General features: G+C 34.9%; 2 protein-coding genes and 1 pseudogene across 2 annotated transcripts; 2 read left to right on the top strand and 1 right to left on the bottom strand.

The window, feature by feature from the left end:
• Positions 1-1,494: 1,494 nt before the first annotated feature.
• Positions 1,495-4,279, top strand: LOC106390960 (probable protein phosphatase 2C 15). The gene is made up of 8 exons (XM_013831523.3): positions 1,495-1,753; positions 1,849-2,116; positions 2,192-2,363; positions 2,431-2,584; positions 2,645-2,816; positions 2,900-3,025; positions 3,462-3,697; positions 3,776-4,279. The coding sequence occupies exons 2-8, from the start codon at positions 1,931-1,933 to the stop codon at positions 4,008-4,010; spliced, it is 1,281 nt and encodes a 426-aa protein (XP_013686977.1). The 5' UTR covers positions 1,495-1,753; positions 1,849-1,930; the 3' UTR covers positions 4,011-4,279.
• Positions 4,280-4,428: 149 nt separating this feature from the next.
• Positions 4,429-8,333, bottom strand: LOC106381114 (annotated as a pseudogene).
• Positions 8,334-9,746: 1,413 nt separating this feature from the next.
• LOC125585796 (probable leucine-rich repeat receptor-like protein kinase At1g68400) lies at positions 9,747-13,881 on the top strand. The gene is made up of 2 exons (XM_048755484.1): positions 9,747-11,188; positions 12,978-13,881. The coding sequence occupies exons 1-2, from the start codon at positions 9,850-9,852 to the stop codon at positions 13,643-13,645; spliced, it is 2,007 nt and encodes a 668-aa protein (XP_048611441.1). The 5' UTR covers positions 9,747-9,849; the 3' UTR covers positions 13,646-13,881.
• Positions 13,882-14,128: the final 247 nt, after the last annotated feature.

Genomic DNA, 14,128 nt, shown 5'->3' with positions numbered 1-14,128 from the left:
ATAATATAATATTATTATAAATCAATGTTAACTAAAATTTTATTATAAAAAAGAAAATAAAAATTATATACTATTTTTAATAAATTATATAATTAGATTCTGTATTATATAAAAATAGAAGTTCTATAAGAGTTAAATATAATAAAATTATATTAAATAGGTAAATTAAAAAAAATTATTTTTAATTGTTTCATTTAAATAAATCATCACTCATCATTAAAATTAGATAAAAATCGTATACTATATAATATTTTTATACAAAAATAAATTTATTAAGATATGTTAAACTTTTATATCTACAACTATATATTATCTTTTATTTATTTTGAAACTCTTGACAATATTTTTTTAAAATGTTTATATACAAAGACATAATATTATATAATAACCTTTAATTCATATACTATTTAAAAATATGTTATTAAAAACTATGAAATTTTAATATTTCAAATCAAATTTTAATTATAATTTTTTCTTTAATTATAACAAAATCTGTTGAGAAAATTTAGAAAATATCACCAAAATTTAAATATTTTTATTATAAAATAATGTATTAATATAGTAACAAAAACAAATTCAAAATGTAATCTTCCAAACTCAAATATAGTACTGTAATTTTTCAAAGTTTACTTGACGCAATATAAATTTTGAAAATAAATATTCAAACTCGAAATGATAATATTTCATTTTACAAAATATTAAATCACAGATAATAAAGAATAACTTTTTGAAATGCACCACGGAAAAAAACAAACTATATATGTTGTAAAAATTAAAGCAACCGAATATTTTGAAAATATAATTAAAAAAAAACTTAATATCATAGCATCCAAAAAAATATCTTATATCAATAAAATTTAGTAAAATAATATGATGGATGCTACTATGTATAAAATTTACTAAAATAACAGGCTATAATATTTAAACAAATTTGTTTTACTTAAATTCTGTAATATAGTAAAATAATATATATTAAAATATATTTTTTAAATGGAGCATGCAAATATAAATTATCTTGAACATATTTATTTTCTATAATATAAATTTTAAAATTTTAAAATGTATTATAAAAATGTATAAATTAAAAAAAAATTTGAAGGAGGTTTTCTATTTGATTATTTCATATTATTATTTTATTGTATCTAACTCAAAAAAATATATTAGTAAGAAATAAACATTAATAACAAAGTAAAATGTATTAAAAATCACTATATATGAATAATGCTGAATAAAAAATATAAACAATAATATTATAGAGTTACATAATATATAATACTAAAATGAAAATTTTATATTTAAAAAATTTGTAATAACATCTAATGCATTTATAAAATGAAAAAATATCCGCACGAACGTGCGGGTTAAAATCTAGTAAAGATTCTAAAATAAAAGTTAAATCATAGTCAACACCTATAAAAACATTAATTAACCCAACAAATAATGAGAATGACTAGAAAACCAAATTAAAATGAAAAGTACTACCGTATTATCTTTTTTTTTCATTGAAGATATGAATTATTGTGGGGTTTTTATTTTGGAGTGAGCACCAACAATCACGCGTTTTATGTCTCCGCGTTGAGCTTTCTTCCTTCACCCTTCGGAAAACCATTTTAATAATTTTCTTCAACTCACTTTTGTCCTTATCCGTGTCTCTGCCTGAATCGGGCAGATATGCACTTTGCTCTTCTTCTTGTCTTCGCCACCGGCAAATCGCGAGGCAGACATTCTCTCGCCAACAAAGAGAGCCTTAAGTGTTAGTCCATTTCTCTTACAAGTAACAAACAAAAGCTACTTCCTTTACTTACTTCTTGATTCAGATTTACTTTTCGTCTTATATGTTATTTGCAGGTCAAGTAAACTCATGACTTGGCTCTGAAAGATTGTTTCTTTTAGTAATTTGAGATTGTTGTAAGGTCGTCTCGGGTCTGTAATGGCGTCTAGAGAAGGAAAGAGGCCTAGTCATGAGACTCTTGTGCCTCTTGCCGCTCTGTTAAGCAGAGAGACGAGAGCTGCTAAGATGGAGAAACCGATTGTGAGATACGGGGAAGCTGCTCAATCTAGGAAAGGCGAAGATTATCTCTTGATCAACACTGATACTACTTTCTCTGTCTTTGCGGTAACATTAAAGATATGTTCTGTAATTAATGGATTGATTAATCTATACCTTAGTGTTGTGTTTATGTAATGTTAGATATTTGATGGGCACAATGGAAAAGCTGCAGCTGTTTTCACAAGGGAGAATCTGTTGAACCATGTGCTTAGTGCTCTTCCCCGCGGGCTTAGCCGTGATGAGTGGCTTCAAGCTTTGCCTCGTGCGTTAGTCTCTGGATTCGTCAAGACTGACAAGGAGTTTCAGAGCAGAGGTATTGTATTGCCTCTAGTAGTTAATGAATGATGTTGTGGTTTATTTACTTTCTTGATTGATAACAGGAGAAACTTCTGGAACAACAGCCACGTTTGTGATAGTAGATGGATGGACTGTGACTGTTGCATGTGTTGGGGACTCCCGCTGCATCTTGGATACTTCAGGCGGTTCTGTTTCCAGTCTCACTGTGGATCACAGGCTTGAAGATAACAAAGAAGAGTATGTATCTCGCTTTTGCTTTTAGATTCTTAAAGCAAACATCTAACCCTTATTATATAGGAGAGAACGGGTGACTGCTAGTGGTGGAGAAGTTGGAAGGCTAAGCATTGTTGGAGGCGTTGAGATTGGTCCTCTACGGTGTTGGCCTGGAGGTCTCTGTCTTTCGAGGTCTATAGGGGATATGGATGTTGGAGAGTTCATTGTTCCAGTTCCTTTTGTAAAGCAAGTCAAGGTATATATATATATAGTCAGTGTTTCCTTATTTTGCCATTTTACAAACAAACACTCACAATTGTTTATATATGAATATAAAAGCTATCAAACCTTGGAGGAAGGCTTATAATAGCCTCTGATGGCATATGGGACGCTCTCTCCTCAGAAGCCGCAGCTAAAGCTTGCCGTGGTTTACCCGCTGAACTTGCTGCTAGACAAGTAGTTAAGGTGATATACTTTTCTTAAAACCAGTTTCAAATTGTGTAATCCTATGTTTTTTTTTTTGCAAAATTAGAAATTTATAGATAAATTTATGGGTACGACACATATATATATATATGTTTAAAAATATATAAGCTATCCATAATTGACAAAATTACACCAAATTCTTAACATAAAAATTACTTCAGTATAGTAATTTAAATAATAATATAAATAATGATTAAACATTTTTTATCAAAATCTGATTCTAGTAAACTTTCATAAACATAGAAACAAGAATATAAGTTAAAATAGAGTTAGAATTTTAGCTGCTTTTAATTTTTGGAAAAAAAAGTAAATGAGTTTATATATAAGATACAACAATTTTGAAGAAAATTCGTTTCAAAACATTCCATAAATGAACGTTTCTATGGTGATTGAGTCTTTGAGTTTTGTGTTGCAGGAAGCACTGAGAAGAAGGGGACTAAAGGATGACACAACCTGCATTGTGGTCGACATAATCCCACCAGACAACTCCCAAGAACCGTCCTCTTCTCCTCTTAAGAAACACAACAACTTCTTTAGATCTTTGCTCTTTAGAAAGAAATCGAACTCATCTAACAAACTCTCCAAGAAACTCTCCACTGTCAGTATCGTTGAAGAGCTTTTCGAAGAAGGCTCTGCAATGCTAGCAGAAAGGTCAGTCCTTATTCTCCCTCAAAGACTTGAACGTAATGTCTGAGCCTAAGCTATGTTTCTTTTTTAATCTTCTTACAGGTTAGGATCAGGTGATTGTTCTAAGGAACCAACAACAGGAGGAGGAGGAGGAGGGATATTCACGTGTGCGATATGCCAACTAGACTTGGCTCCAAGTGAAGGCATATCGGTCCATGCGGGTTCAATCTTCTCCACGAGTTTGAAGCCGTGGCAAGGACCCTTCTTATGCACAGACTGTCGTGACAAAAAGGACGCAATGGAAGGAAAGCGACCAAGTGGAGTTAAAGTCATCTAAGATTGAAGAATGGTATCCACTTCCACTTCTCACACACACACACTCTATATTCATATTCATTGTAATTCTTTCTTCTTTGGTTCGTTGTTTATTGTATCCATTCAAATAAATTTGAGTTGGACTGATTCTTTATGCATATGAGAATCAGTTCAGTGTCGGATAGAGTGTATTGATTGGTATACGGTTTGAAAAGCTTGTGTTCTTACTAAAGCAAAAAACTTATGTCTTCTCTTTTGTCATTCTCGGAAAAAACGAGGTCCTTTTTTATACTTCATTATTATAATATTAAAAACCTAAGTACTATGAAATAGAATCCAAACTTTTGAAAAGCTGGCAAGCAAATCCATAATCAACCTTATGGTTTTGTTGGTCTCCTCCATCTCCTAAATATGCTAGACTTTAGCAAACCAAGTATTAATGGCATGACCAGAGTCTATTTCTTAAAATCCTCTGCAGATGAAGTTATCACAAGCTACATACCATTACATTATCTTGCTGGAGCAGGTATTAAAACCAAAGTTAGCAACACAAAAAGAATCAAATGTAGAAACTGATGGGCACCCATCTTATGAAAGCACTAAAAATTGAATTAACTCTTTGGTCAGAGTGGCAGAAGATTTTGTATAGGTTTCTTAATTATGATGCTCCTATCCTATGCTACTCAATATGGATCTTACGGGTCTGGAGGCATAGTTTCTTGTCAGGTGCTTCATGTAGTCTGTAAAACACAATTGAATTATCTATTATTATAGAAACAGTCATGTATTGGTCCTCAAAAACGAATTATGAGATACATATATAGTATTCAGTTTCAGTTCATGCTTACTCGCATTCGCTTCCTGCATCTCATCGTTTCCACCAACTCATCTCCAGGTTCGCACCTAGTTCAGTCTCATGGCAAATACCATAAACAGTATTCTCTTCATCGAGGAAGAATGTTTTGATCACTAAGTCTGTTCTCCGCTACTGAATAGTCAGTCTTTGAATAGGCTTATACCCCATTTCTTTAACTTGAACGTAGACTCCCCATTATTACTTACATGAAGTTGTATATCCACCTGATCGTAGCAAGCATTGTCTTTGTTTAGGGGAAAACGGCAGTCCATTATAAATAGATGGCTGTCCTTCTGATTTGTCAAAAAGCTATGTGGCTGTCCAAAGGATTCAAAGATGTTCCCAAATCTGCCTTTGAACCGACAACTCACATGGATATATACTCCATTGACATCACTTGTGGGCATAGAGTCGTGTGCAAACCCTAAATTGGAAGAGGGGGTGCAAGAGAAAGCAGTGAGATAGAGGAATAGTCATTGAGGAGGAGCTTCCAGTAGCTTGGTGAGTGAAAAGACCAGCTCCTGTAAAACTGTGTGTTGTTCAACTAGAGCTTCTTGATTCAAGTTGAAGCAGTTTATGAATTTGAGCAGGATGTTTGGTAGATATTTATCTTTGGACATTGCCTCCACGGTTGGACTATCAGTCAATCTAGCTTCAGTCAATGCCCAACAACCTGAAAAGTCAACCTCCTCAATATGTTTCAGTTTGGAAATGTTAGCATGCTTCAGGTTTCTACATTCCCACATACTTATCAAGCTTAGATTACTGAAGTTCTCGATCCACCAAGGAACCTCTTCGATCCCTGTTTAGCTTAGAAAAAGCTCTGAGATGTTGGTCGAGATATCAGGAAAACTCCTCAACCGTGAGCAACTAGTAAGATCGAGTATGTCGAGAGATTTGAGGTTGATGCCGTTAGGAAGAGTTTCCAAGTTTATGCAGTGTCTAATGCTCAAACTTTTCAGTTTATTGAGATTATGAAATGAAGAAGGAAGCTCCACCAAAGTTGGTATGTCCGAAAGGTACAACCTCGTTAAAGAGGAAGACAGCATGGCCATGAGGGGTGTAAGCAGCTGAAAAACAAACAAAACAAAAACTAATAAAATTGTTATTTCTGTGAAGGGGAAATTTCCTAAAAATACATTAACTAAATTTTGTTAAGATATTTAATACCCAAAATTTTTTGTTACCCAGTTTAATATCTCAACTAATTATTTTATTTTTCAATTCAATGCACTAAATTTTAAAACTGTAAATTAAAACTATTAATAAATTTCAAACAAAATTTAAAAAATATTCAGAATTTAAAAATAAACTTTAAAAATTCTATTTTGATTTCAGATTTTAGGAATGAATAAAAATTGAATGAAGATTTTAAATTTTTTAAAATATTAATTTTAAATGAAAATATGAATTGGTAGTATATTTGATATTAAAACAAAACTAAAATTAAATTTTTTAAGATTAGCCACAGTTTTAGTTTCTTTTATTTATTTAGAATAAAATCAGAATTTGTTTTAATTTTTTTTTTTGAATTTTTAAGATTTTTAAATTTTGTTTGAAACTTATTAATATTTTATATTAAAATAAGTATAGTTTTTGGATGAAAAATAAGTAAAGTTTGAGTATTAAAATAAGCAAAGTTTTAAAAGTTTAGATATTAAAAAGTTTAATAAAAGTTTAGATAAAATTTAGTTAAAATATTAATTGGCCAAAAAGTTTAATAAAATTTAGTTAAAATATTAATTGGCCAAAAAGTTTAAATATTAAAAAGTTTAATAAAATTTAGTAAAAATATTTTTTATGAAATTTTCCTTTCACTAATTGCTTCTTACGAAATATAGACCTAGCCACAATAATTTCTTATGAAGTGCTTAAAACGCACGTTAGGTTAAGTACATACCTGGACTCTTTCCCACAAATTTCCACTCTTCATTCTACACATTCCAAGCTCAGCAAGATTCTCTAAACGCAAGCTAGATGGAAATTCTTCAATGGCTGTTTCGCTTAAATCGAGCACGGAAATGTTGGTTGAAATATCAGGAAAACTCTTCAACCTCGAGCATCCCTTGAGAGTGAACCGTTCATGAGACTCCAGATTCATTCCGGTTGGAAGAATCTCCAAATTTTCACAGAATGTCACATCCAACTTCTTGAGTTTGTTGAGATATTGAATAGAGGAAGGAAGCTCCACCAAACTCGAGCAAAACGGAAGATTAAGTGTTTCGAGGTTAGTGACTATAATTTTCCGTACTCTTGGAGATGAAACGTCTGTCTATGTAAATACTACTCCCTCCGTTTTTTAATATAAGTCGTTTTAGACAAATTTTTTTGTTCCAAATTATATGTCGTTTTCGGTTTTCTATGTAAAATTTATTAATAATTAATGTTGTATGACCAATGGTAATATATCTTATATTTTTCTATTGGTTGAATTGTGGTTAGGTAAATAATTAATGATATGTTTGTTTAGAAAATATAAGAAATTAATGGTTTTATTAATCTACGTGCATAGCTAAAACGACTTATATTAAAAAAACGGAGGGAGTACCTTGGAAGTGTCGAGAGAGCCGCCCGAACAGAACTCTTGCGATTGTCGTCTTACCAATCCCCGAAGAACCCCATATACCAACCATCCTCACTTCTTCAGATTCCAAATGCAACAACGCACTCATTTGAGCTATATGATCCTCAATGCCAACAAAGTTATCAAAATCCTTTGATGGAGTTAAAAGCAGTTTGTCCAAAACATCATTGGCAATTGCTTCAATCATTGTAGCTTCGTTGCCCCTAACAAAGGACAAAGATAATTTCACAAACATGTTTTTCTTACAGCAAATTGATTGTTTGTTAATGAAGTATAAGCATGATGTAATGATTCATAAAATCTCCCACCAGCTCACAGAATGATATCCAAGGATGTTTGCTACATTGGTCAAAGCTTCCTTCCATCTAGTTTTCACTTCTTCTGTTTTGTTGTGACATGTCTCTTCAAAGATCTTTCCAAAGTCACCGGTTTGTTTTCGTACATGAGAAGGATCCAAATTCCAAACCGTAGAAAACCGATATCACCATTTGACCAAACTTTTTCTTGCAATTCATGATCTCCACCAATTCGTTAAGGCACCAACTTGAAGAGGCGTAGTTTCTGGACAACACAACCACAACAATCCTTGAATTCTTGATTGCGTGTTGAAGCTCGGGATCAAGTGACAGGCTTCTCTTGATCTCGTTGTCTTTAAACGCAGTGATAAGTTTTCTGTCCAGCTCCTTGAGAAAGTGGCTCAAGAAAGTTACTCGGACGTCTTCTCCGCTAAAGGTTGGGAAGACATCATACACACAATTTTGAGAATAGGAGGTAGAAGAAGAAGAAGATGATGATGAAAGAGCCATTAAGAAAGAGAACTGAAACTAGTTTTAGAAGAAGAACGGCTTGGTGATGAAGGAGCCATATAATTTAGCAATTTCACCATTGTTTATAAGTTTTTACTTGCGCAAGTTGACTTAATCACGGCCACACATGTCACGAAGACCACCGACATAGAAGAATCATTGAACTCTAATTAATGATGGTCGGTCCAAAATATGCAAAACCGGCCCGAAATGTTGGCGACTCGTTCGGACCAAACCGATTGATGTCTCTAGTGACAAACTATCTTAAATGGACCCAAGAAAAGACACGAGATTTGTATGATTTGGCTTCCACCCTTGGCCTTACGCTCCTTTGGCATATTTCCTTATTACTCAATTTTCGAAAAAGGCCAAAAGATTATTCTATAAATGATTTCTTTCGCCAAAACATAGTTTTTTTAATATCTAAAATACTTTTCACGAAATTAAGAAACTTTAAAGGTTCGGGTTTGGAATTTGATTTCTAACAAACAGCTTTTGCAGATTTATTTCAAAATTTATCAAAAGTTTCATATATATATATATATATTGCCCCAAGTAGAGCTCTTCTGATGCAGGAGAGTTCTGTCCATCTTAAATGTGTGTATTTAGAACTGTAGGTCGTGGAGTTGTTGTTCAAAAAGCTATTGATTACAAGAGCATCTCTAACATGTTATTATATTTTAAATTAAATATAATAATTCTAAAATATAATTAAATTTTACTTCAGTATTCATTTTAATATAAAATAGAGTAATAAATAATAATTTTAATTTTTACTCTAAAATATAAAATATTTTACTCCGAAAAGAAATTTGTAGTAAATATGAAATAAAATAGGATATGTTCTAGTTGTATGATTAATGAATTTGATTACTCATAATATAACATATGATAAATAATACTAACTTTAAATGTTTTCATTATACAGTTAATAAAGTGTAAATACCATTAGATGTCAGAAGTTTAGTATTAGTTAAAAATAGTAATGGAATTTGTAAGGTTGCGACGTATGTTTTTGATGGGGAACAATTTTGCATGAAACAAGCAAAGACATTGTTGAAGCAAAAGCTCAGACTTCTTCTGCTTTATTATGAATAAAGCAAAAAGCTCATCTTCTCCTGCAGCGAAAATAATAAATCAACAAACAAAAGTCTCGAGAATCGTTGAAAGGCCCCCACTTTTCTCTTTATTTACCAGATTGTACCATCTTTCAAAATTATGCAAAAATTGTTAAGAGATTGTTTTCTTGGTTTAGGAGTAGTAATTATGAACATTAATCTTGTTCACATGGAACAAAATCTATAGAGTTAACACGTGAGAGACACAGGCACGCGTGTGGCAGAAGCAAATATTACAACCGTTACGGGGAACATCAAAACCCTTTGACTCTCTTTAAAACCCTCTATACACTGGTCAAATCCGAAACAATCGCACGGTCCAGATACTCAGATAGCAAAGAAGGGTAAATTAGTCATTGTCGTTACGTTTTGCGTTACGTCACAAAACCAGTACACAATAAACGCTTTAGTTACACGACCATACCACTTTCCTCTCAACGCTCTCTTCTTGAAACTCTCTCTATCTCTTGTCTGTCTGCAAATTTGTCGGAGCGACAATGGAGAAACGGTCTTTCTTCAGCCAGCATTTGTTTCTCTCTCTACTCCTTCTCTGCTGCTTCCTTTCTTCTTCTTCGAGCTCTGATTTAGAGGCTCTTCTAAACTTCAAATCCGCCGCTGATTCCACCGGAAAACTCTTCTCATGGAACTCAACCACCGACCCGTGCAAATGGACCGGAGTCTCCTGCGGGGGAAACCGAGTCACGCGACTCGTCCTCGAGAACCTCGAACTCACCGGGTCAATCGCCTCACTCGCCTCGCTCACCGAGCTCCGAGTTCTCAGCCTCAAGCGTAACCGCTTCTCCGGTACAGTCCCCGACATCTCGAACCTCACAGCATTGAAGCTACTCTTCTTATCGGAAAACCAATTCTCCGGAGAGTTCCCGGCGTCGGTTACTTCACTCACTCGTCTCTACCGCCTTGATCTCTCCTTCAACAACTTCTCCGGCGAGATTCCACCGACGCTAACCCATTTAACCCATCTCCTCACTCTCCGGTTAGAAGCAAACCGGTTCTCCGGTCAGATACCAGACATCAGTCTCTCCGATCTCCAAGATTTCAACGTCTCCGACAACAACCTGGTTGGTCGGATACCAAACTCCTTGTCGGAATTCCCGACCTCCGTCTTCGGACAAAACCCATCTCTCTGTGGAGCTCCATTGGTAAAATGCAACGACCCAACTAAACCGGGTCAACCCGGTAGAGCAACAGCTTCTCCTCTAAACAACCCGGAAACCATACCTTCCTCTCCGACATCAGTTCACACCGCCAAAGACGGCGACAAAAGCAGCACGGCGAGGATCAGCACATTAGCACTAGTAGCTATCATACTCGGAGACGTCATTATCCTAAGCCTCGTATCTCTCCTTCTCTACTGCTGCTTCTGGAGACAATACGCCGCAAACAGGAAGAAACCCTCGAAGGTTCTCGAAGGAGAGAAGATAGTCTACTCCTCGAGTCCTTACCCAACGGCGGCGCAGAACAGTGGCAACAACCAGCAGCAACAAGGCGGCGAGAGGGGTAGAATGGTCTTTTTCGAAGGAACTAGGCGGTTCGAGCTTGAAGATCTTCTCCGAGCCTCGGCGGAGATGCTGGGGAAAGGAGGGTTTGGGACGGCGTACAAGGCGGTGCTTGACGACGGCAACGAGGTGGCGGTGAAGCGGTTGAAAGATGCGGTGAATGTGGCTGGGAAGAAAGAGTTTGAGCAGCAGATGGAGGTTTTGGGAAGGCTACGTCATAGTAATCTTGTGAGCTTGAAGGCTTATTACTTTGCTAGAGAAGAGAAGCTTCTTGTCTGTGAATACATGCCTAATGGTAGTCTCTTCTGGCTTCTCCATGGTACGTCGTCGTTTTCAGTTCTTTACTTTTATGTTAATCATTACCAATCCTGGAAATCAGTTGCTAATCAGTTTAGAGATTTAGGGGTAATTATTTTTACCAAAAGTTGGCTTAGGTTTATGTTTCCATAGGAGGAGAAATTATAGAAATGGTAGGGATGTTCTTGTGTGGGCCAAAAACAGGTGATTCCCAATTCCTGGTACATGAAAGGAAATGACATTGGTTGTAACTGGTAACTCATTTTATGAATGAATGGAATAAATGGAATTGGAATAAATGGAATAAAGTGGAATGGAATAGAGATAATTTGAGGAATTAATGGAATGATATATGTATTTATTTTTTAATTATATTTAAGTTAATCCATTCCATGCATTCCTTTTATTCCTCAACCTTTTTTATTATGAATGGTTTTTAACGTGATTCATAAAAAATTTCAGTTATCCCAGAGGAATTAATGGAATCAATTTTTTAATTTTTTCCACTTAACTGGTAACTTTTTTCTGGAATGCTCATGAATAACTAATTCCACATGATTCCATTCATAAAAAATGCAATCCAGTTACAGCCAGGATAACGCCAAAAGGCATTAAGAGTAGGGTTAATACTTTGGACATATATCCAAAGTAGCACTGCAGATTTTAACCAAACCGAGCTAACAAAACCAAATCTAGATTTTTGGTTCTTGGTTTGTTTTTAGTAAGGTAGAATTGATTACCATTAGTTCAAAATTACTGCAGTTACTGGTTCGGTTCGGCTCGTTTGGCCGGAACCTATCAATTAATCTTAAAATTTTAATTTTCCTAGATGAGTTATACTAAATTATATAGAAAACTAGATTTGTTTATACCAAAAGTAAACTTATTTTTATCATTACTAGAATTTAGTCATTTGGTTTGGTTCTGGTTTGGTTAATCTAGTAGAAGTGATTACCAATATTTCAAAATTTCTACTGGTTCGGTTTGGCTCGTCTGGCCGGAACAACTAATTTTAAATTTTCCTAGATGAATTATACCAAATTTTATAGGAAACTAGATTGATTATACCAAAAGTAAATTAAATTTTTATCATTACTAGAATTTAGTCAAACTGAATTATTTGAATATGATTTAAATCTGATGTTAACCTTATTACAAAAAGTTTATTTTTTGTTTAGTAAAATTAAAAATCGAAATTAATTAAGAACCGAACCAAACCAAAACTTATTATAGTATTGAAGTAGTAATCTTTTAGAAAAACTTTGGTTAATCGATAACCAAAAAAGGGCTGGGTTCGGTTAACCAAAGCCGCCTAATCCAAACTGATTCACTTTCACGTGGGCATTTATTATTATTACTAAATGTAGATAATTGAGAATTTAAAGACTCTGGATAGACACAAATATTGGCAACAAGTTGGACAAATAAAGTCCTGATCTGTCTCATTTAATCGCTTTTTGTTGTTTCTTCGGCTCGGCTTCTACTCTTTGTCCCTTCCACCTAATCAGTTAATTTAATATAATCACTTCGTTCATTGTTTTACACTACTTTTACTAACTAATAAAGCGACTAATTACATTTTTCAAGATAAGTGTCATAGGCTTCGAATGGTGACCATTGTTCTGTCCCGCACCGCAGTTAACAGTAACAAAAAAATTTACATATACTATATATCTTTACATTTTTATAACTATTAAAACCGCACCGCAGTTGAACCGCTTATCCCGCACCGCTCAAACCGCAGTCACCATTCAGAGCCATATTCGTAATATTATGATAGTGTCTAATTGGTTATTTACGCTTTGGTGTAGGTAATCGTGGACCGGGTAGGACCCCACTAGACTGGACCACGCGCCTCAAGATCGCAGCTGGGGCGGCGCGTGGAGTAGCTTTTATCCACAACTCATGTAAAACCCTGAAGCTCACTCACGGTGACATAAAATCCACCAACGTCCTCCTGGACGGCTCCGGCAACGCTCGTGTTTCCGATTTTGGCCTCTCTTTCTTCGCACCTTCGCAAACCACCGCCAAGTCTAACGGCTACCGTGCACCGGAGCTGCTGGACGGTCGTAAACCCACCCAAAAATCCGACGTCTACTCGTTTGGAGTGTTACTTCTCGAGATTCTCACCGGGAAGTGTCCAAACTTAGTGGAGACGGGTCACTCGGGCGGAGCAATGGATTTACCGAGGTGGGTTCAATCGGTGGTGAGAGAGGAGTGGACGGCTGAAGTGTTCGATTTGGAGCTGATGAGGTATAAGGATATAGAGGAGGAGATGGTGGGACTGCTGCAGATTGCTATGGCCTGCACTGCGGCCACGGCGGATCACCGGCCAAAGATGGGTCACGTGGTGAAGATGATAGAGGAGATACGTGGTGGTGGCTCTGAGACGTCGCCGTGTAACGACGGGATCAATTCTGCGGCGGAGTCTTCTCCGTGCTTGTCTGAGGACACGTGTGGTGGGACTACTAGTCAGTAGCGAGATGTGTGAACTTAAACTCTGTGTAAATCTCGTAAGCAGAATCATTACCTTTGCTTCATAACACTTACACTTCTAGAGTTCTAGGCGTTTCTTAGTTGTTTTCACTTTTAATTTGTTTTAATACTGCTAGTTTCTGTTTTATGGATATTGCTAGTTTCTATTTAGATCTTCAACATCTTCAAAAAAATATTAAGATAACATAAACTGAAAGTTCATAATATTTTGCGTTAAAATTTTACATCTACACAATAAAAATATTTTTGTAATTGAAAGCAGGAATCTCTTTTTTTATTTTTTTCTTATTTTTTATATTTTTTATTTGTATGTAAAGCCAAAAATTAGGTTGGTACTTTTGAAATATTGGGTTGCGTAGCACACAAGTAGTAGTATTAAACTAAGGAAGAAAGTAGCGAGTGATGATTACTTTAGAAAGTCCGGGTCTAAATGCATGTAACGCCGCCCACTAGTGATGCCTTAATG

This window comes from Brassica napus, chromosome A2 (genome assembly GCF_020379485.1).
Source record: "Brassica napus cultivar Da-Ae chromosome A2, Da-Ae, whole genome shotgun sequence".
Classification (NCBI taxonomy): Eukaryota; Viridiplantae; Streptophyta; class Magnoliopsida; order Brassicales; family Brassicaceae; genus Brassica; species Brassica napus.
Note: the sequence above shows the minus strand (reverse complement) of the source record. Positions and strands in the feature narration are given on the sequence as shown.